At 40.9% G+C, this 24,042-nt stretch overlaps 1 protein-coding gene across 1 annotated transcript in view; it reads right to left on the bottom strand.

Annotated features, from left to right (window-relative positions):
* Positions 1–24,042, bottom strand: part of FBXW8 (F-box and WD repeat domain containing 8) — a 113,526-nt gene that overhangs the window by 36,574 nt on the left and 52,910 nt on the right. Inside the window, exons 6-7 of the mRNA XM_070386097.1 lie at positions 4,035–4,231; positions 937–1,143 (exon numbers count right to left, since the gene is read on the bottom strand). Of these exons, the coding sequence (XP_070242198.1) occupies positions 937–1,143; positions 4,035–4,231 (404 nt within the window). The remainder of the gene's footprint in view (positions 1–936; positions 1,144–4,034; positions 4,232–24,042) is intronic.

Here is a 24,042-nt window from a genome sequence, read left to right as displayed (position 1 = left end):
AAGGGCTCTTTCCACAGGAAAAGGACAATGTCAGAGGAGCTGCTGGCTCGGGGAAGTTCCTTCCCAGGGATTATACCACTGCCAGCAGGGTCAAGAGCCAGCAAATTGGAGGAAAATCAAAACAACACAAACCTTTATCCATAACTCTCCCCACTGATCCCACTGGAAGAGAGAGTTCTGTAAGTCAGTTTTAAGACTAAGTACTTGGCCTACAGTCAGGATAATAAAATACTAAGTAGTGCTAAAATCGAGTCATCATGCAAAGAATTTCAATTAAAAACCTGTCTCCTTGTTTCTGGCTCAAAGAGCATCAAGAGGCACTTTACACACTGCAGAAAAGGATGTAAATTCTGAGGCAACCTCATCAGAAGGCACTTTGGCAACGTCCAGCAACCTTCTGACCAAGCGGCATAAATGCTAGGAATTTATCCCAGAGATTTACAAGTTGCAGTGTGCACCGGAGCATTGTCTGTAACAGTCCACAGAGAGAGAAAGCAACCTCAGTGCCCACCGATGAGGACACTGGTGAAGCAGACTGTTGTAGGCAGTGCTGGAATCCTAGGGAGAGGGAGCTGACACGGAATGCTCTCCAGGGTACACTACTGAATAAAACCTTGGGCACGGAACAGTATCACACTATGACCTCATTTCAAAGATACGCTCTTTTAGTGTATAAATGTACCCATCTGTGCATTAAAATTTTCTATATGGACATCTAAAAATTGTTGATAGTTTCTTCTATGGAGTAGGACTGGGGGAAAGGAAGAGAAAGGCAATTACTTACCATATTATATATATATATATATATATATATATATATATACTGCCTGAACACATCTTTTAAAAATATATCAGACAGATTTAATTTTCAAATTGCCTCTTAAAAAATAAAATTCATGTTTTTTTGTTAAGTCGTACATCTTGCTATTTTTGTACCTTGTTTCCTTCGTACACCCATCCCAGACTCTTCACACCAAAAGCAGCCTGGTTGGCGGAGACGTCCAGACACGTGACCGGCTGCCCGTAGACGTAATGGAGGGTTCTGGCAGAGTCTTCAGCTTTTAGCAGGTATACCAGATCTCCAGCGGTGGCCACTGCCACAGGGTACCTTTCAGTGTCTGGAACTATTTCAAGGTAGTCAACCTGTTAAAGGATAAGGGTTGTTTAGTCCTTTAGGTTTCACCTACAATTCGTCCTGACGTGGTCAAAAATACACAATTCCTCCTGCATGTCAATGAGAAGATCAGCAACCCAACAGAAAAAGACAGGTCAAGGGCCGGTTCACAGGAAGTGAAACACAGTTCCTACACAAATGAAATGATAAAAGAAACACAGCATACTCCTAATAAGAGAAATGCAAGGTGAAAATTCACCAAGATACCATTTTCACTTGTATCAGTAAAGATCAACTAGTCTATAAAGACATTGGGCTGGAAGTGGAGTGGCAGACAACCATATCTGTGGATCCCACTTATGATTGGTGGGATGTGGTCTGGCCCAACCTCTATGGAGGGAAATCCTGGAACATTTAACGCAAGCAAATGTGCGTGTGCTCCGATGCAGCACGTATGACGATCCAGGAATTTATTTAAACATAAACTCACATTTATGTGAAACAACTGTGTTCAAGGTTATTTGCTGCAGCCCTATTTGGTCACAGCCAAGAACCAGAAAACCCAGAACATGCCTTACTAAGGGACTAATTAAACAACTTACAGTATACTGATGTACTAGAGTACCATGCGGTCAAAGAAAAAAGCACAAAGACATTCTTTATAAACTCTTACAAACGGATCACTTCTGAGACAAACTTGGGGGGGAAAGCAAGGAAGCAAGGTTAAGAGGACTTTACAGTGTGCCAAGGTGTGTAAAAGTGGCAGAGGAAGCCTGTGCACACTTGGCTTGCACGTGCGTAAATCTAACAGTGGCCGCCTTCAGGGAGAGAAATGAGCTGTGGGACAGAGCAGAAGGGAGATTCTCACTGTAAACTGTATTGTGTCTTTTAAATTCTGAACCATGAGGCTACAATAACTATTCAAAAACCAGAGTTAGTTTTTATTTCTTCATAAGAAACTGAATAAATGACAAAACTCACTCAGTTCCAAATTAGCCAAAATTGTATTTTTCACGTTTGGGCAAATACCATAAATGTGTTGCTGACAGTGTCTGAGTTACCTGCTTTCTCCCAGTTTCAACCTCATCCCGGGCAGGAAGGCCACAGGGAGCACGCGGACGGCACACAGTCCTGCCGGCTGCACGACCGCCGCCGCTTTCTCTGACCGGCATGCACTGGAGGGGCTCCCTTTAAGAATAATTTGCTTTTCTAGATTCATAAGGGGCATGCTTGCCCCAGGGCCATTTACATCGGGTTTTCACCTCCCTGAATAAATTCTGAGAGGACAAAAGCAGAAGGTGAGCCACCTCTTTAATTATGAAAATCCACAGTCCCTGACAAGAAGCCAAGCGAGTTCAAAGGCCTGAATCCTGAGACCTGTCCAGAAGCACTTGAGAGTAAACATCTGGGTGACTCTGCTAATCCTTAGGACCGACGGTGTGAGTGGTGGCCCACATCCCCAGCCCAGTGCCCATCACAAAGGACAGCTGTTCCGGGCTGGCATTACAGACCCAGGAACACTGCCACTGTGACTCAGGGAGCCTATCTGAGGAAGACAAAGATGGCCCAGCCACCGGCCCAGAGGTGCCTTTTCTAGGGATGGCCCTCATCCAGGATGAGAAACAATAAACAGTGTTATGACACATGCCTCCAGCAGTGGCTGCTTGAGTCCTCTATCCCCCATTCTAAAGGTCACTTCTTGCTTTCCTAAAATCAACATCCTCAGTCTAGCTGTTAAATTTCACCTTCATGTTGGATTTCTGACAGATCAAGAGCTTAGACTGACTGTGACTGTGCCATTTGCTGGGAACTGGACACAACTTCACAAAGCTTCTGGTTGGTGCCAGCATGCCACCTGAGTGCCAAGGCTGGATTTGCACTTTCTGGAGGGACTCACATCTTATGTAATTGTCTGAGTTCATATAATCATTGTTAATCTACAGAGTTCTTTAGGCAGAGGCCAAATAACAAGCACTATGTGGTTTTGAGAAGAAACAAAAATATGGTACTTTTGCATTTCTCTAATAAAACCCCAAGAGGAGAATCCAGCACCAGGCATTTTGGGGAATGCTGCCCCCAAACCAGACAGGCTTGTGGCTAACGGGACAAGCAGCTTACGGAGGTCAAGTGGTGACACCGTGGCTTTTAGCTGTTCACGTCTAGCAAGACTCCCACTGGGAGGAAAAGGGAAAGGAACAGGGTTTGTTCCAGCTCAGGCCATCAATTATTATTCAGTGTTGGCTTTTCTGTTCACTCTCCTACAGGTGCCAAAACCAAGTTCGCTTGAAACTAAACCCAAATTCAGCATAAACAGGTTTCAGCTCTTCCTTCTTACCATCACATCGTCTCCCACCATACAAATGTAGAGGCTTGGGCACAGCTGAACTCAAAATCAGGCTCAGTTTCACACATGGTGTTGAGGAACACGCCTACCTGATCAACAATGACTAAATCTATGCTCATTCAAGAATTACTCCTGATGCCAAGTGAGAAAACCTTCAGATGGAAAAAGTGTAGGAGGGAAACCTTCTTTTCCACATGGTCTGGGATGTACCACTGCACTCATTTTCACTCATGTATCAGGCCAGATCCTGGTCTCAGATTCCCAGGGTGAACCTCCTGTTAATGCGAAGGAGGCTGAGGATGCCAGCAATGAGAAACTGCAGCCCCAGTGTCAGTCCTGGGGTGGAAATTACCACTTCTTATCTAGGGCAAGAGTCAATTCACCACTCTAAGTCTCTACTGACTTCTTGGTAAATGGAGGAAACAAAACTACCTACTTCACAAAGCTCTTGTGAGATTTATGGACAAAGAGCCACAGGAAGCCCTGCGTGGATGGGTGCTGTCAATATCATTTCTGTTTATATCAGACCCAGAGATTCTAAGAATGAAAAACAAAACAATCAGACTAAAAGCTCACCAGTTTCTGAACTTCAAATTCTGCAGCTATTTGCAAATTTCCCTCCTCGTTGGGGCATAACATTACAACATCAAAAGCAGAAGCTGTGGCAATTGTTGCGTCTTCCTGGCTGAGGGCTAGAGCTTGTATTCTTGCGTCATGCTCAAAGCGATGAATAGGATACTTTCCAGTCCTTAGATTCCAAATATTAAGAAATCCTATACAGAAAAAAATAATTCAGGAATCAAATTCACTTAGTATGCACAATTACAGAATAATCATGTAACATAAAATTAAAAAGATAAATAATAACTTGGTAAAAAATACTTGGATGACACATAACAACGGGTCAATTTCCTTAATATACAAAGAGTTTATATGATTCAATAAGGAAAAAAGCAACTGAAAAGTGAACAAAGGACCTAAGCATGTTATGCTGTTCACAGGAAAAGAAATACAACTGACATACAGCATTTTAAAAAATATAAAAATTCACTCACAACTAGAAAAATACAAATTAAAACTATAATAGAATACTATTTTTCATCAACGTTAAATTGACAAAAAAATTCATAAAACATTTGTTGCTGAGGATATGGGGAAATAGGCTTTTGCTAAACTGCTGTTAGGAATGTAAACTATTTCACCTAATTCTGGAGGCAATTTGATAATATGTACCAAATTATCAATGTATGTAGGATAGTCACTACAACATTTTTAACTATGTCAGAAGACTGGAAGCTATCTAAATGTTCACCAGTTAAGAAATTCTTAAATAAGAATTTAAATACCTCATAGTTTGTACCTCCACTGTTTGGAGTTTAAATGAGCAATCAGAAGAGTCAGTCTTACATATACGAGCTATATGAAATGATCAACAAATATACTGTTAAATGAAAAAAGTACAGTACAGAATACTGGCACAGCACACTATGTTATGTGTTTTAAAACTGTACACACACACACAATGTATACTTGGATTATCCCAGAAGGACACATAAAAAATTTAACAATGACTGACCTCTAAGGAAAGAAACCAGGGGAAAGAGACAAGAGTAAAAAAGAAATTTAGTGTACATCCTCTTGTATATAAAAAATTTTCTCCAAAATTATCTTTGCCAAAAAAGATAAACTTTTAAAAAAACAGTTTTATGAGATATCTAAGAAGAATTGGTTTTAGTTGCTAGGCCATGTCCAACTCTTTTGTGACCCTATAGACTATAGTCCACCAGGCTCCTCTGTCCATGGGATTCTCCAGGCAAGAATACTGGAGTGGGGATCTTCCCTACCCAGACTGAACTCGCGTCTCCTGCACTGGCAGGCAGATTCTTTACTACTGAGCTACCAGGGAACCCCTCTAAGAAGAATAGGAGGACAAAATTGCTGAATAGTTTTAACATATGGAGTTCTTAACTTACTCTATTTGTCCTCTTGCACAACAAATAATTTTTTTCTAGTTTTGTTAAAATATAATGGACACATAACATTATATAAGCTTAAGGTGTACAACAGAATGCTTTGATATACTGTGAAATGATTACCACAATAAGTTAACATCACTTCACATAGTTACAAATATCCTTTTCCTTATAATGAGAACTTTTAAGATCTACTCTCACAGTAACTTTCAAATATACAATATGGTATTATTAACTATGGGCTTTCCTGGTGGCTCAGTGGTAAAGAATCTGCCTGCCAATGCAGGAAACACAGGTTCGATCCCTGGGTTGGGAAGATCCCCTGGAGAAGGAAATGGCAACCCACTCTACCATTCCTATCTAGGAAATTCCTTGCACAGAGGAGCCTGGAGGGCTACAGCCCACAAAGGTGCAAAAGAGTCAGATATGACTGAGTGACTAAACATTAGTGACTACAGTCATCACTGCACATTACACCCTCAGAACTTATAACTGGAAGTTTGTACCTTCTGTACCCACCTTAAATCAATTTCTCTACCCTGGCAGCCACAAGTCTGATCTCTGTTTCCTTGAAGTTTTTCTTGTTTTAATGATTCCACATATAAGTGTGATCATACAGTATTTGTTTTTTCTCTGACTTATTTCACTTAGCATAATGCCCTCAAGATCCATCCATATTGTTGCAAATAGCAGAGTTTCCTTCTTTTTTATGGCTCTATAGTGACCCCCTGTATACATATACCACATTTTCTTCATTCATTCATCCATCAGTGGACACTTAGACCGCTTCAATGTCTTGGCTATCGTGAGAAATGCTTCAGTGAACACAAGGGTGCTGGTATCTCTTCGACACAGTGATTTTGTTTCCTTCAGATGTATACCCAGAGTGGAATTGTTGGATCACATGGGAAGTGCTATTGTTAATTTTCTGAGAAACCTCCATACTGTTTTCCACAGTGGCTGCACCAATTTGCATGCCCACCAACAGTGCACCAGGGTTCCCTATTATCCACATCCTCACAACTGTTCTCTCTTGTCTTTTTTTCATAATTTATTTATTTTTGGCTGTGCTGGGTCTTTGTTGCTGCACAGGCTTTTCTCTAGTTGTGGCGAGCAGGGGCTACTCTCTAGTTGCGGCGCGCAGGCTTCTCATTGTGGTAACTTCTCTCATTGCTGAGCACAGGCTCTAGGGCACGAGGGCTAAGCAGTTGCGGCTCATGGACTATAATCATTGTGGTTCCTGAGCTCCAGAGCACAGGCTCACAGGCTCAGTAGTTACAGTGCACAGGCTTAGCTGCTCCTCAGCATGAGGGGTCTTCCTGGATCAGTGATCAAAACCCATGTGCTCTGCATTGGCAGGCAAATTCTTTACCACTGAGCCACCAGGGGAGCCTATCTCATCTTTGATTAGAGCCATGCTAAGAAATGAAGTAACATGAAACGCATTACTACTGAGGACTTGTTACACACCAGGCACTGACCTAGACACTAGCAGGTTCTGAAAACAGCCGTTAACCTACATTCTAAGAAGTTCTTACAAATACTTTACAAACTTCCTCACCACTACCTTCTTCTAGCCATGGTTAGCAGAGGTGTTTTCTTTTGCAAAATCTAAAACACAAGCTTGACTTATCCCAGACTTGTTAAAAACTACGACTTAGGAAATTCCTTGATCATACTACATAACCTTCTCCCACCCCCTTGAATGCTGACCCCAGATGAATTCCTTTTACACACACTGGTTGTGTCTCCACCCTTCTCAAACTGTCTACAACGATGATATCCAAGTGTAGCCCCTGGACAAGCAGCATCAGTATCATTTGGGAGCTTATTAGAAGCTTATTAGGTTCATGGGCAGCAAACTCTGGGGATGTATGCCTAAGTTTGAGAACAAACTGTCTGGAGAAACTTACACTTTTCTACAGAAATATAAACTTTCCTGTATTTCGAGTGCCACTTATTCTTTTCTTGTCAAATAATTTCTTTTTACCATTCCCATCCATGAAGCTACTTTCCCCTCACAAAGAAAATATGCAAGAAAATAATTACTTCCTGAAAATGACATGCTATTCAATACAGACAAAGGATAGCTAACATGCATAGTTTTTAAGTCCTGAAAGAATAAAACCAAATTCTAAATGAAACATATTTAAATAGATAACACAAAAATATTTCCTGACACATAAAGGCTATGAACATTCATATTGAAAGGGCACATGATATATCAGGGAACAAAGAGTTAATACCAATAGAATTGTTAATATGATTATTACTCCAGGGACATTCTTGGTCTTCTCAATAAAAGGAATAATTTCTTAAAAAAAAGAATCACTTTCTGGCTCATGCTGGATAATGCAGATGATCCGATATCAACTGATTTTACTTTTCAAAAATCACTGAAAATAACCGTGCACAGATAACACAGTACGTGGTTGTCTGAGTTCAAACCCAGCTCCACTGTTTGCCTGCTGAAGGCCTTGGGCAAGTTACTCAAAGCTGAGAGTCTGTTTTCTCATCTTAAAACTGAAAACATTACCTACTACCTAGGACTTCTGGGCAGATTAAAGGAGAAAACCACACAAAACCCTGGAGACAGAGCAATCGTTTTTACATCTGGATGTTATCCTATATGGCCTGCCATGTTACACAGCATGGCTCAGCAGTAAAAAAAAAAATGTACCTGCCAACGCAGGAGACAGGGGTTTGTTCCTTAGGTTGTGAAGACCCCCTGGAGAAGGAAATGGCAATCCACTCTAGTATCTTTGCCTGGAATATTCCATCAACAGAGGAGCCTGGTGGGCTACAGTCCATGGGGTCACAAAACAGGTGGATACGACTGAGAAACTGAACAATTTCTTCTCTACTGCCCATCCATAAGTCCAGTCCTATTTATTACAACTTCCTATTATCTAAAGCAGATAAAGCGCTCAATTTCCATCTTTCTGCAATCCCTCTTTCCATTTTCCTTTGCCTTGTACTTTGTCTTCTACATGTCAGCAAAACTGGAAAACTCAGCAGCAGCCACAGGACTGGAAAAGGTCAGTTTTCATTCCAATCCCAAAGAAAGGTAACACCAATGAATGTTCAAACTACCGTACAATTGTGCTCATTTCACATGCTAGCCAAGTAACCCTCAAAATCCTTCAAGCTAGGTTTCAGCAGTACATGCACTGAGAACTTCCAAATGGACAAGCTGGTTAGACAAGGCAGAGGAACCAGAGATCAAATTGCCAACACCTGTTGGATCATAGAGAAAGCAAGGGAATTCCAGAAAAACATCTACTTTTGCTTCACTGACTACGCTAAAGCCTTTGACTGTGTGGATCACAACAAACCGTGGAAAATTCTTAAAGAAATGGGAATAGACCACGTTACTTGCCACCTGAGAAACCTGTATGCATGTCAAGAAGCAACATTTGGAATTAGACATGGAACAACGAACCGGTTCAAAATTGGGAAAGGTACATCAAGGCTGTATATTGTCATCCTGCCTACTTACCTTATATGCAGGGCACAATGTGAAATGCTGAGCTGGATAAATCACAGGCTGGAATCAAGATTATCACGAATATCAACAACCCCAAATATTCAGATGATACCACTCTAATGGCAGAAAGCAAAGAGGAATTAAAGAGCCTCTTGATGAGGGTGAAACAGGAGAGTGAAAAAACTGGCTTCAAACTCAACACTCAAAAAACTAAGATCATGGCATCTGGTCCCATCACTTCATGGCAAATAGAAAAAGTAGAAACAGTGACACATTTTATTTTCTTGGAATCCAAAATCACTGTGAATGGTGACTGCAGCCACAAAATTAAAAGACGCTTGCTCCTTGGATGAAAAGCTATGAGAAACCCAGACAGGCTATTAAAAAGCAGAGACATCACTTTGCCAACAAAGGTCCATCTAGTCAAAGCTATGGTTTTTTCAGGAGTAATGTACAGATGTGAGAGTTGAACCATAAATAAGGCTGAGCACTGAAGAACTGATGCTTTTGAACTGTGGTGCTGGAGAAGACTCTTGAGAGTTCCTTGGACTGCAAGATCAAATTAGTCAATTCTAAAGGAAATCAACCCTGAATATTCATTGGAAGGACTGATGCTGAAGCTGAAGATCTAATACTTTGGCGACCTGATGCAAAGGGCCACCTCATTGGAAAAGACCCCGATGCTGGGAAAGATTGAAGGCAAAAGGAGAAGAGGTTGGCAGAGGATGAGATCGTTTTATAGCATCACTGACTCAATGGACATGATTCTGAGCAAACTCTGGGAAATAATGAAAGACAGGGAAGCCTGGTGTGCTGCAGTCCATGGAGTCGCAGAAGAGTCAGAAAGACTGAGTGACTGAACAACAACAGCTTTATCTTTAAACAGTAAATGCATTGAACATAGGATCTTACTATAGGGTAATATTCAGCACTAAATACATACAGCAAGTTAGAAGAAAATAATACATTTGGGTTGCTCTGCAAGCCTTTCAAACTGTCAGTAGGCTAAGGAGGTGATTACAAACAAAAGCAGAGCTTTCTTCAAGTTAAATGCTGCTTCAGATGTAAAACAGTGTACTCTTCTAAGAATTATGATAAACTTGTTGGTAAGTGGATTGAGAAAGGGTCCACAACACGTTCCCCTGGCAAATATTTTGGCAAATTCTTTCCATTCAGACTCAGAAACAACAGATACACTGTAGAAAATGCCAAGGGCTCTACATATTAAATGGGAGACAGGCACGTTCCAGGACGTGCCTCTTCCCAACAAGCCTGCATTACATTTGTTTGCTGACAACACAATAAAGCAGTACAGCCACTGCTGCTGCACGGAGCCTGCGAGCATTCACACACTCACTCGTCTCCTCTCCTACAGTGCTTACTTCCACCTCGCGAAGAGCATCATTACCTTCATTTGACAGAAGGGAAGAAACAGAAGCTCTGAGGGGCTCAACAACTGGTCCAAAGCCACTTGGTAAGCGATGAGGCTGGGCTGGAAGTCAGCTAGAAAGTGCAGGGTGAGCGGCTGCGTTTACAAGTGCATGAAGTAACCATGAGCTTGATGAGTAATCGACATGAACTCAACCTGTGTTCTGCCAAGTGTGGAAGTTACTCAACCACAGCTCACTCGAAACACACATGGAGTTTATCTATAAACACATTTTTCATTATTAATCAAGTATTGGTTTTGTTGGCATCATTTCCCCAATAGAAATGTATGCAATAAAATACCCTTCACCGCAAGACTGCAGAGCTGTTCTAAGAAGGGTCTTCCTAGAAAATACCTTCCAGGTGCCATCCATTGAATGGTCACATCCTTCTCTTTTGAATGTCTGTGGTGTCGTGGTCTTTGTCAATTTTCTCCAACTATGAAGTGTGTGACTCAGCCAGACCCTCACCTGTCATCAGTACCAGTATTGTTCACAAAGTCCTTCAACTTTAACGTAAGTTAACATTTAGGGCTGCACTGTTCTCTTGATGAAGTGACCTTCTGTCATATGAAATGTCTTGCTGTTACGTTCTTCCCTCTGAAATCTACTTTGATACTGATAGAGTCACTCCAACTCTGGAGTAGTGTCAGCACGCTACCTGTTTCCCCCTCCTTTCACTTTGCCTTGTGTCTATCTAAAGTGGGTTTACTTGTAGGTGGTGTGCAGTCGGTCTTGCTTTTAACTGGGGTATGCAGACGACTTATCTTTAAGTGACTATTGGCAATGGTGGGTTTAATCCACCAATTGTCTTGTTTTCTATTTGTCCCATGTGTTCTTTGTTCCCTTTCCCCCCTTTTCTGCCTTCTTTTGGACTGAGTATTGGGTTAATTATGTGTTCATGTCATTTTGATTCCTTTGTTGGTCTATTAGCCAAACTGTGTTTATTTTAGGGGCTATAGACTTGCAGCCTCATCTGTAACTCACCAGTCTGCCTTCAAGCAATACTGCACCACTTCACACACAGGGAAGCAGCACATTCCCATTCCCTCCCGCCCTGCCTTTCTGCTATTATTGCCATACTTTTTAATCACTACATATGTTATAAACCCCACACGCATTGTGATTATTTTTGCATAAGCAGGCAATTATCTTTTAAAGAGAAATAAGAAAAAAAAACCCATTTATATCTACCCATGTAATTACCACTTCTACTGCTCTTCCCATATCACTTGTAAGACGGTTAAAACTCCTGCAGCTTTTGCAAGATGTGCAATTTCACTTTCCCACTGTGTTGCTGGATATCTGACCCCAAAATACAGAGACGAGGTGAGCAGGAGCCAGCACAGCAGCTGACAGGAGGGATGCCTGAGTGAAAGCTAATTTTATGAAAGGTAATTTTTTTTGTTGTTGTTAATATAGTTAAACCATGCTACTTTTACAACCCTAAAACTACAGGGGCTTCAACAGTGAAAACTTGAATTATAAGAATATTTTATAATATTATGCTTGAATTATTACCCGTGTTAACCAATTTTTAGCCAAAAAGCAGTCAATGCAACAATACATTCAACACGTATTTGAGCCCCTGCCCTGGGCCAGTCACTGTTCTAAGCACCAGGAAAACTGCAGTGAACAAGACAAAATAAACAAAAAAATCCCTGACTGCCTGGAGCTGATGTTCTAGTGCCATCACCAAGCATCTTGTTTTGGGGGCATGCAGGAAGATATAATCTTTATTTTCACAACATTCACACTGCAGAAAAGACCAGTTATAGTCACGAAGATACAACTAACCAAAACAGATATATACACAAAGTGTGAGGGGACAATGGATAAGCTTAACTTTTTGTCCTGCTGACACACTATTTTAAGATTCCCAAAAAGGAGCAGCTAACTTTCACAGACATTTCAAGTTGAACTGAGTCCACATACATTGCATAATATTAAAGAAGCTGTAGTCAACACCTGTCAGAGCTCGATAAACTACCTTCCCAAACAGGGGACAGTTTAAAAAATCTGATGTAAATTCACTTGAAAGGCCAAGTTTTATCATACTGCAGACACAGCACTAGCATGGATGTGGCTCCTAATATGGTGGATTTCTGAAGTGGCAGGAGTGTATCCTTTTTCTGCTCCATTTCCTACGGAAAGTGGCTGAACATCCATAAAGGTTTGCTGAATGTTTGTCCTATGTTTTAGCAACGGAACATTTGGTTGTAAGAAACAAATCCACTGGCTTAAATACAAAAGGAAACTGAACAGAAACGAGGCTAGTTCACGGAACTCAAGGGCAGAAAACATAGCTGGACCGGAAAAGGGATTAGAGCCGGAAGTAGAAAAACATTCAGACCCAGGCAGTTCGTCTCCTGATACACCACACGTCTTGCCTCTGCGTCTCTCTGTACTGTGCATCCCTCCCCACCCACCCCTCTCCACAAAGCAGCTTTCTCTCTTCCCAATTTCACAAGGGCTTCTACTCCAAGCACACAACTGAGACTGAGAAGTCTGAGCCCAATGGCTTAGCCAAGAACATGAAACAGCCGCCCCCAGGCCTGGGGTCTCCATCCTCGTTTACTGAGGCCAAAAGACCAACTCAAATGCTACAAATATGCCCACCTCTAGAGGGGCTTCCAAGCAAGGAGATGCCCGTAAGGGTGTCTACCATCTTTACTCCGCATGCTCGGCCAAGGTGAAGCAAGAGAAAACTTCTCAGCAAATGCGAAGGGAGCTTCACTGTGGCTCTTTGGTGGTGACTGAGCAAACAGGTCATCGCCAGCATTCCCTGAACCAGACATAAATGACCCTCAGCACCGGGGCTGATGGCCCATCTGCCTCACACCGGGAAAGCTGAGAGGAGAACAGGTGTGTCCGCCTTTCCCTCGGTTGCTGGGTAAAAGACGTGTAACTCTCAACCAGTGCCGGATCTCCACAACACTGCTTCACTCATGAACAAAGTAAAAAGGACTCAGACAAAAGAAAAAGGCTCTCTCGAAAAACGTGGAGGACCACAGCGAGGGAGGGCCGCCGGCCCAGGAAAGTAGACGGGAGCTGGGCTTGGCAGACCCACTGCTCTCTGGGCCCGGGACCCTCCACCTGGACAAGCCTCCGAGAGGCGGCGGGAACTCCAAGCTCACCCGAGCCTAGGAACAGTCATTAGCGGTGACATGAGTAACGACGGCCAGTCTTTGGAGGAGACATAAAGCCGGCTCGGCAGCTGTGGATGGGCACCGGTGCCAGTCTGCACCACGTCCCTCCCACCTCCCAGAGGAGGCCAGCCAGAGTGTGGTAATGAAACTGCACAGAGTGGAGATGGGATCTCAATGAGTTTAAACTGATTTATGTTATTTATGCTCTTTTGTAAAGAGCACGCGATATCATGAAAGTGCTACCACTGTGAAATAATGTCGACAATCCTTAAGACCTCCGCCTAATGGCACTTGGGCAGAATATTTATATGCCTCGTCGTGGGAACAAGGGCCATAATGGATACCATTTTTGTTTTATTAGGGATGCATATTTAAATTAATCTGCTATTTGCCTAAACAATTAGCTGCTTCTGTTTGCATGCACAAAGCCAAAACTGCAATTAGGCTTCCATCAAAAAGATAAGTCCCAACTAAAACTGTCCCAGTGGAGTCGTAAGAGCTCAGGGCAGAACTTTCCAAAATTACTTTTTAGCATAATGGTAATTATGTTAATTGCTTGAAAGGTAAATAACTGCTGAACTGGTTTTGGGAAAAGACAATTGGTATTATCCCTCCCCTTTGATCTTCTCCATGCACCATAAAATTTACAACAGGTTACCAGTTTAGAAAGTCAGAGACTGGTCACTTCTTGAACTGCAAGCTGTCTTGTAGTCTTTTGTGCTATCTCGATTAGAACTTATTTTAGCCACGAGCTCCTCTTCACTTGAGGTGGCATAACCAACACCTGAGGCTTGGTCTCAGCTTCCTAACAGTTAAGTAGACAGGATCAATTAACTGCAGTTCAGAGACACTCAGTGAAGCTGACTATTCCTAAAGACGGCTGCCAATCTCAATTTCTACCATGTTAAGTAAAAACCTGCCTGTAAGAAATGAAGCAGGAGTCAAAGGAAATTCTGCAATGAGAAAAAGCATCTTAACAGAAATTTCAATTACACCCATAGCACTCACTGAATGTGTACCTCTTCACTCACTAAGCCTGCACAGCATCACCATGGAATGCAAGCCAGAGATGGAGGCTAGTGTAAAGTTTAAGAGGACAACACAACTTCTGCTTTCAGAGGATAAGAGGTAAGAGGTTAAAACCAGTGCAAACAAGGGTCATAAGGTAGGGCTAACTCACAGAAGATCTTGAAAAAGATGAAACAGAATGAAATTTATTCTTTACTGAGATGCAGCATCCACATGCATGTCAGCCTTGACCTCCCAGCTGAACGCGGCTCTACAGCTGAACTCTTGTTTAAGGCAGAAAAACTGTACACAGGAAGCATCCTGGAAGCTGCATCCCAGACAAGTAAGGAGATCTGAGTGGGCCTGTGGACCAACGACCTGACTGGTTAGCACATAAGCAAGGGAGCGACCAAAGCAGAAACTGAGTCAAGGAGGAGGAAAGATGATATATTCAGTAGTCTCAAGTTCAAAGCAGAAAGAACGAACATTCTAAAGAGAAGACTCAAAAACAGAAAGACAGGAAATTGAAAAGGAGGCAGATGATATGGTGTAAGAATACGACAGTGTTACTAAATAGAAACATTTACAGTTAGCAAAGTCAAAGGAAAAACAGATTGGCGGGGAAGAATTTGGACCGGTTCTTCTTTAAGCGGGTGTAGTTCAAGAAGGCAGTTGATGCAAGAGAGCCGTCACTGTGCACACAGCCACTAACTCCAGCCAGATCCTTCTTGCAATACAACTAAATGATGTGAACACAATACAGGCTGTATCTGGAAGAGTGTATCAGACACCGGGAACGGCCAATGTCTTTGGAGAAGAGACGGGGATGACTGCGGGCATCAGGACCCTAAGGTGGTATGGAGAGAAAAAAGGTTTTTTTTTAACTACATATTTTTTCTACAAGTAGTACTATATCAAACAATTTGTTATAATTTGTAGACATATCTCTATACATATTAATTTGATCACTGATGTTGAAAAGGTGGTCATTTTTTCAAAGGATGTTGACACCTTTCATAAAAAACATTTTTTCTGGACTTCATTCGGTTCCACTGGTCCACAGGTCTATTCTCAAACCAGTATCAACATTGTTTTGATTACTGTCATTTTACAGTAAATCCTCCAATCAGGTAGCATAAGAACTCCAGCTTTATGCTTTTTTCCAAGATTGTTCTTTGCTATTCTTAGGCCACCACATTTTCTTTCAGATATTAAATTTTAGAATCAGCTTTTGCAATTTCTACCCAAAAAGCCTATGGGGATTTTGACTGAAATTGGATTGAAGCTCTAGATCAATTAAGGGAGAGCTGGCATCTTAACAGCATTCAACTTGCCAATCCATGAATCTAATAATAACCCTCTCCCTTTATTCGTGCTTTCCTCAAATTTTTCTCAGTAATATTTTACACTTAGCATATAGGTTTTAAACATACATTGCTGAGTTAATCCCCAACTATGTTATATTTCTGATGCAATATCAGTTCCAATTGTTTGCTGCTCACTTGAATACTATAGATTTTTGCATCCTGACCTAATATCCAGTATCATTGCTAAATATATTAATATTTATTCTAGTAAAACACTTTTGTTGCTAGCTTAGGAGTCTATCCATTTATTCACAGACAATTTTATTTGCTCCCTAACTAGATACCTTTTCTTGCCTTACTGCCCTAAGTAGGCCCTCCAGCACAACATTTAACAATTGTAGTGAAAATGGACAGTCTTGCCCTATTTCTGACTCTAAAGGGAAAGCATCTTTTACCACTAAGTACAAAGTTAGCTCCAAGTTTTTCATAGATTCTCTTAAGCAGACTGAGAAAGTTAGCTAAGTTTTTAATAATGAATAAGAGTTTGTTTTTGTCAAAAAATTTTTTTGTTTCATTGAGATGAACATACAGTTTTTCTTTTATAGTCTAACATGATGTGTTATATTAATTGTTAATGGAATCAAACTCACCCTGAATTCCTGGGATGAATCCTAACTGGTTATGATGTATTATCTTTTTAATATATTTGCAGGATTCAATTTTATAATATAGTTGAGGATTTTTACATCTATGCTCATGAGGAATATCCATCTGTAGTACTTGTTTTCAGGTGTTAGTTGTTATTGTTTCTTCTTTATTTAGCCTTCATGCTGGCCCCATAAGCGGAGTTGAGAACGGTTCCTCTTAGTCTATTTTACGGAAGTGTGTAGATTTGGTATTATCTCTTCCTTAAGTGTTTGATAGGATTCACTGGGCCTGCAGTTTTCTTTGTGGAAACTACTAAATTATAAATTCGATTTTTTTAAAAATTGGAAATAGAGCTATTTATGTTTTCTAGTTCTTGTTAAGTGAACTTAGGTAGTTTGTCTTCCAAAAAGTCAATTCATCCATTTTATCTAACTTATGGATTTACTGGCATAAAGGTGTTCCTAATATTTCATTTTAACTTTTTAATATTTACAGGATTTGTAATGATGTCCCATCTTACATTCCTTATGTTGGCAATTAATTTCTTTTCTCTTTTTTTCCATCAATCCGGCTAGGGATTTGTCAATTTGATCAATTTTTTCAAAGGTATGGTTGTCCCTTCATTGATTTTTCTCTATTTTTTTTAACTCTATTCTACTCCATTGATTTACACTCTTTATTACTTTATTCCTTCTGCTTATTTAACTTTCTCTTCTTTTTCCATTTTAAGGTGAAAAGCTATACTGTTGATTTGCGACTTTCTCTTTTCTAATATAAATAGTCAATGTTATAAATTTCCCTTTAAGCATTGCTTTAGCTACATCCCATACAATGATATACTGTTTTTAATTTTCCTTCAGTTCAAAATATTTCCTAAGTTCTTTGGTGATTTCCTCTCTGACTTATGGGTTATTCAGAAGTGTGTTGTTTAGTTTTTAAATATTTGGAGATTCTCCCTGCCCTAGCCCTGGAGTTAGCCATTACGCCAAGAAGCCTTGGGTCCTTTTAGTAAAGAGCGATATTTTTCAAGACCTGAGCACTAGGTCAGAGTTTTGCTACTGGACTATTGCTGCTTCTATACCTTTTTCACAAACAAAGCCAGGACATACATGAAAACATAGGCATACGAACATACATACATTTCTGGCTGCTTATCAATCGATACTGAAAACCACGCACTTCACACCAACAGCTCCTATTCCAATCCAGCCCCCGAGAGTTCCTTCTGGCCATCCCCACTTCATACCTGCACCTCCCTTCTCCAACAAGAAAACTGGCTCCTATTATCCTTAGTTGTCTTACCTGCTCAGCGTCTCTGTATGGTGGCAACCTTCCAAACCCTCCAGGTCACTGTTCCCCTCGAACTCCCTGCCCTACCTAACCCTGGCACCCCTAGACTGTTGTCCCACTCCATGGGCCTCCCTAACAGCTCTGTGACTCAAAACACTCAATACAGTTCACAAATATATTTATCTCTGCTATAACAGAGCCTAGGGTTCACAACAGAGTAAACATTACAACTAAAATTGGAAGTGCTGAAGAGGAAATTAAATTTTATGGCTTAAAATTAATTTTCTTGTTAAAAAAAAAAAAAAAAATTCATGCTTAGTTTTCATTAGGTAGATTGAAGAACTTGGACAATTTATTTCTGCAGTTTCCACTATCTCCCCAAAGCTCCCCTGTGCTATTTATTGCTCCCTTCTGTTCTTAATCTCAACTGTAGTAAGACAGGACAGCTACTCTGAATTCATGCATCATGCTGTGCCTTATTAAAAAAATCAGTGTTCAGTAAAACCAGACCCCCAATAAACCAGAAGATTAACACCAACTCTCGTATCATTAATACAATGTGCCAGTGTTTTCTGCATGATAAAACGATTTCAAATTATTTTCATAGTAACTTCAAAATTTGTAGTTATCCAAGAAATTGCTCATTTGCTATGTGTGTCTAAGCATGAGAACGTTGCTCTCCAGTGTTTCTTAAATTCGAGAGCTTACAGACCTCTAAGAATTCATCTATGGACCAGTTAGTGTGAAAAACAGAGCATTACAAGGCACCGAGGTGACCACTGGGTGCCAACAGCCTGTGACTACAAATGCAAATTCAATTAATGAGCTCTCACAGTGCAGTTCAGTCACAAGGCCAAAAGTTCCAGATTCCTTTTTCAAATGACCATAAAAACACACAGATTTTTAAAAATTTCCTAGAGATCTCACAACTCCCACCCACAGTTTTATCTGTGGAATGCCACTTAAGGAACACTGAGCTATTATTTAGTTACAACACAAATGCAGTCCAAAGCATGTATAAGCAAGTGTAAAACAAATATAATTTAAAACTTCCCCGAGGAACAGAAAAACCTTAAAATAAGTATTTTTATTTGACATCTTCCTCCATAACATAAACACAGTCTCTATGGCTTGTCTATGAAACAAATTTTAACACCCTAAGACCACTCCAAGTGCAATCAACTATAACATTCAATGCTCTAAGAAATACTTCCGCAATACTAAAAAAAACCCACCTCAGTTCAGAATTCTGCACTTCAATTTTTAATTCCACTCTGAATATCTTTAAAATGTAAGCACTTGTACTATTAAGAAAACTGTTTAAATGCATTCTTTTAAAAGAACTCTACCTGGGGGACTTCCCTGGTGGTCCAGTGGTTAAGACTCTGCCTTCCAATGCAGGGGACAGGGGTTCAATCTCTGGTCGGGAAACTAAGCTCCCACAAGTCATGAGGGAACTAGACAGCCCGAGCACCACAATGAGAAACCCCTGCAGCACAACTAGAGAAAGCCCACAAACCTCAGTGAAGACTCAGAGCAGACTTAAAAAAAAAAAAAGAGGGCTCGACCTGGTATTTTTTTGGTTTTTATCAGAAAGATGTTTCATTTTGTTTTGTCCGCCAAGTGTCTGAATAAGGCTCCTAAGACCAAAAGGTAGACAAAGGTTTCTGGCAAGAATTACTTACCAAGACTTTAAGAGAAAAATGACCAGAAAAAGAAAGCCTTGGAAAAAAACAACCCCAATCCTCCATAGTCAGGTACGCTAGCCATCTCCTAAACAATTATGTTAATAATCCACTTCTGAAACTTAAGTTTTGATCAGGGGAGAGGAGCAGACTGAATACTGCATTCAAAGGTTATGTTATGACATTGAAATGTCATCAACATCTAAGAGACATAAGCAAAACTACTGAAGAGCCGATTTTTTAATTAAGCATAAAATTGCAACTAAAACTTTGGATGCACCTAGTCTCAGTAGCTGCCTAAGTAAAACACGGTCCTACTGTTCACTGCTGAAAAGAAGCTTGGAGAGACCCACTCCCATCCATTGTACACACGTCAGGAAACAAGAAATCAGTCACTCCAGCCCGGGGCAAGCAGAGTCCTGGACAACGGAGCGTGTGTGGGCACAGACAACTGCACTGGGAGGGCTGCACCAGTGGATAAGCCACTCTGCCTGGCTCCATGGTACCCCAGAAAGATGACTGCTGGCTGTCCCACCTAGGCTTCCACGTGCTGAAGAGCACTGAGTCTCCGCTCTCCGCCTACAGGGACAAATCAGAACTTCTTTGCACCTTAGAAGTGTGTAATCTCATTTCTAACCAAAGAGTGAGTTTGAGACAAACTCTGAGCAGGGAGCGGGTTTCGAGTACGCTGCCATTCCCTAATGTGGTGGCTCAAGGCCAAAGGCAGGCAAGCATGGAGCAGATGGAGTCCTGGCAAGGTCTGCACTGTCCCTGCATTAGCAGCATCTGCTCATTACTCAGAACCTTCGCCTGCTTTATCTAATGCTCCAGGAAAAGCATTCTGATTTGATTCATTTCGGTATGGTAACGTGCAACACAATTAGTGGTAAAATCAAACTGGAGAGCGGCCAGAGCTGACAATCGGAAACAAGGCAGAAGAAATATGAGGCCAGTGGGTTGGAATTCAAAAAATCACAAGTGTGGATCATCTTGCCAAATCTCACCACCCCAGGTGGGTATAAGAGTGTTCCTACCGGACAGGGAGGCTAAAAAGGACGTGGGGATGGCTTACTCTCTCCCAGACCAGCTTCCATCTCCGCCTCTGGACTTGATTCCTTCTGTGGAGAATACATGTACAGACAGACCACTGAGGGGGTCTCCACGGCTACAGAGCTTCCCTTTGGCACAACCAGGGAGCTGAAGTTCATTAACTCGTTTTATTGTCTTCTTCTTCTCTGTGGAGCACGGTCACAAATTTCAGACCCCCAAGGTGAATCTCCTTTGTGCCATGGCACTGCCTAACAAGTGCATGTTCACTGCTCTAGAGAGGAGCACTACGAAACGTGCATTTGATTATCTTGATCTGTCTTTGCCTAGAAGTAGCTACTCATGAATATGTTAGTACAGATATCATAGTTCCAATCTGCTAAACTGAAGGAAGACTAAAGACAGTGCCTCCTGAGGTCTGGGGGTGGGAGGGGCGAATGAAAAGTTGTTGCTTATCTCAGAAGGTAACAATTCCTATCAGCCTGATAAAACCAGCTGAGTGAGAGAGGAACAAGAAAACTCAGGAGCTATCATCAAAGAAACAATCCTAATACTAAAAGGAGTGCGTGCGTGCTGAGTTGCTCAGTCGTATCTGACTTTGTGCAACCCCATGGACTGCAGCCCACCAGGCTCTTCTGTCCATGGGATTCTCCAGGCAAGAACACTGGAATGGGTTGCCGTGCCCTCCTCCAGGGGACCTTCCCGACCCAGGGATCAAACACAGGTCCCTTACAAGTGGCAGGCGGGCCCTTCACCACTAGCGCCACCTAGCGCCACCTGGGAATTCTAAAAGGAATTTGAGACACGTCAAAGATTTCAACGCAAACGATGCAGCCAAGGAAGTACTACAGATTTTACCCACAGAAGGGTAAAATGAAACCCAAAATAGTAAGGCTGAAATGTGATGATGTAAATGTAAGCAACCAGACAGACCACTTGGACAAAATGTAACATCTAGAAACAGACTGAAATACTAAGAGTTTCATATGTAAAAACCTGTAAAGGTAGCACCTCAAACAAGTGAGGTAGAGATGGGCTTTCTACTAAGAAATGTTGGAAAGATATAATCAGATTCATATGCTATTCCAGGATGAACTCTATATTGGTCAGGATTCAAACACAAAGATAACCCAAAACACTGTCATCAAAAAGAACACAAATGACAAATGCCGGCAAGGATGTGGAGAAAAGGGAACCCTCATACACTGCTGGCACGAGAGTAAACTGGTACAGACACTGGAAAAGAGTACTTCGCAAAACACTAAAAATGTAACTACCATATGACTAAGCAATTCCACTCTGGTATATATTCCAAAAAAACAAAAACACGAATTTGAGAAGATACACGCAACCCCAATCTTCATAGCAGCATTATTTACAATAGCCAAGATATGGAAGCAACCTGGCCATCAACAGATACAAAGAAAACATGGTGTGTTTTATATATACACACACACACACACTGGAATATTGTGTTTTATATATATACACACACACACACACACACACACAATGGAATACCACTCAACCATAAAAAACAATGGAATTTCCATCTGTAACAACATGGACGGACTTAAGAAGGTATTAAGCTAAAGTGAAGTAAGTCAAACAGAAAAAGACATGATCTCATTTATATGTGGAATCTTATAAGCAAACCTAACAGAAAAGAAACAAGCTCATGGATATAAAGAACAGGCTAGTGGTTACTCCTGGGAGAGGGAAAGGGGAGGGGCAGAGACAAGATGGGGATGGGAGCTGAAGCAGCACAAACTACTATGTACAAAATTTGAAAAGCTACATGGATATATTATCCAGCACAGTGAATATAGTCAGTATTTTATGATAACTAAAACTGGATTACAACCTTTAAGACTGTGAATTACTACATTGTACACCTGAAATTTATATAGTATTGTACATTAACTATATCTTAATTAAAAAAAAAATTTTAAGCCCTAAAAGTAACAGAAGAAAAAAATTACAAGTGGCAGGTACACATGTGAAAAAATTCAACCTTTCTCACACTAAGAGAAATGTAAATTCAAACATTTGGATACCATTTCTTATCAAAGTGACACCTAACATTTTGAAACAAATAGCTTTGCTGATAAAACTTAAAAAAAATGGGCTGGTAAGAATGCTACATAACATAACCCCATTTTCATTTACCTTTTGACACAGACATTTTCTGGCAGGAAACAATCCATCCTGCATGCACATGAAATGTCATATGTACAGGCTTTTCACTACAACACTGTAACAGTGAAAGCAGAAGCAACCCAACTGTTCCTCGATAAAGGACTAAGTAAACAAATCATAGTGTACACAGTGGGATACCATGAAAAAGGAGCGCCTTTCCCAGGCACTGACATGGACAACCTTTCATGCTATGTCTTTAACAAGATGTGAGCATTCTCAGGTTTATTACAGGATTATTTCCACTAGCCAAGATATGGAAACAACTCAAACGCCCATCAGTGGATGAACGGATAAAAAGGGCATGGCATAGGGACTTCCCTGGTGGTCCAGTGGCTAAGACTGCACTCGCGACACAGAGGGCCTATGTTTGATACCTGGTCAGGGAACTAAGAGCCCACGTGCCACCAACTAAAGATCCTACATGCTGCAACTAAGACCCTGTGCAGCCAAATAAATATTAAAAAAAAAAAAAAGACATGGTGTTAAGTCGCTTCAGTTGTGTCTAACTCTTTGCAACCCCATGCACTGTAGCCCACTAGGCTCTGCTGTCTATGGGATTTTCTAGACAAGAATATTGGAGTGGGTTACCATTTCCTCCTCCAGGAGGTCTTCCCCACCCAGGGATCGAACCTGCGCCTCCTGCATTAACAGGCAGGTTCTTTACCCCTAGGGCCACCTGAGAAGCCCCTTAAAAGACATGGTATATATACCCAAAATATACAACACATAATAAAATACTATTCAGTCGTGAGAAAGAAGGAATTCCTGTCATTTTCAACAATGTGGATGGACTTTGACCATATTATGCTAAGTGAGATAAGTCAGACAAAGACAAGTGCTATATGGTAACACCTACATTGTGAAATCTATGTCAAACTTATTTTTAAAAAAACAGTAAAATGGTGGTTACCAGCAGGTAGGAGGCATGAGGGATAGGATTGATGGTGTTTAAAAGTACAAATAAAAAATACAAAAGTATCATTTGTCAAGTGATAAACTTGTTAAGTGATAAATAAATCACAGGGTTCTAATGCACAGTATAATGAAATACAGATAATAATACTGTACTATAATTATGTAATATTATAAATATTGCTACAATGGCCACCATATTACAATATATAAATGTATCAAAGTAACACACTGTACACCTTAAACTTACACAATATTATATGTCAAATTTACTCAATTAAAAAAAAAAAAGATACACCATTAAGTGAAAAAAAAAAAAAAAACGCCAAGGTACGCAACAATGTTATAAAGTAACATGCTGACAAAGGTCCGTAGAGTCAAAGCTATGGGTTTCCAGTAGTCGTGTACGGATGTGGTCATAAAGAAGGCTGAGTGCCAAAGAACTGATGCTT

The sequence above is a fragment of the Bos mutus genome, chromosome 17, assembly GCF_027580195.1.
Source record: "Bos mutus isolate GX-2022 chromosome 17, NWIPB_WYAK_1.1, whole genome shotgun sequence".
In the NCBI taxonomy this organism is placed as follows: domain Eukaryota; kingdom Metazoa; phylum Chordata; class Mammalia; order Artiodactyla; family Bovidae; genus Bos; species Bos mutus.
This window is presented reverse-complemented; position numbering and strand designations above follow the sequence as displayed.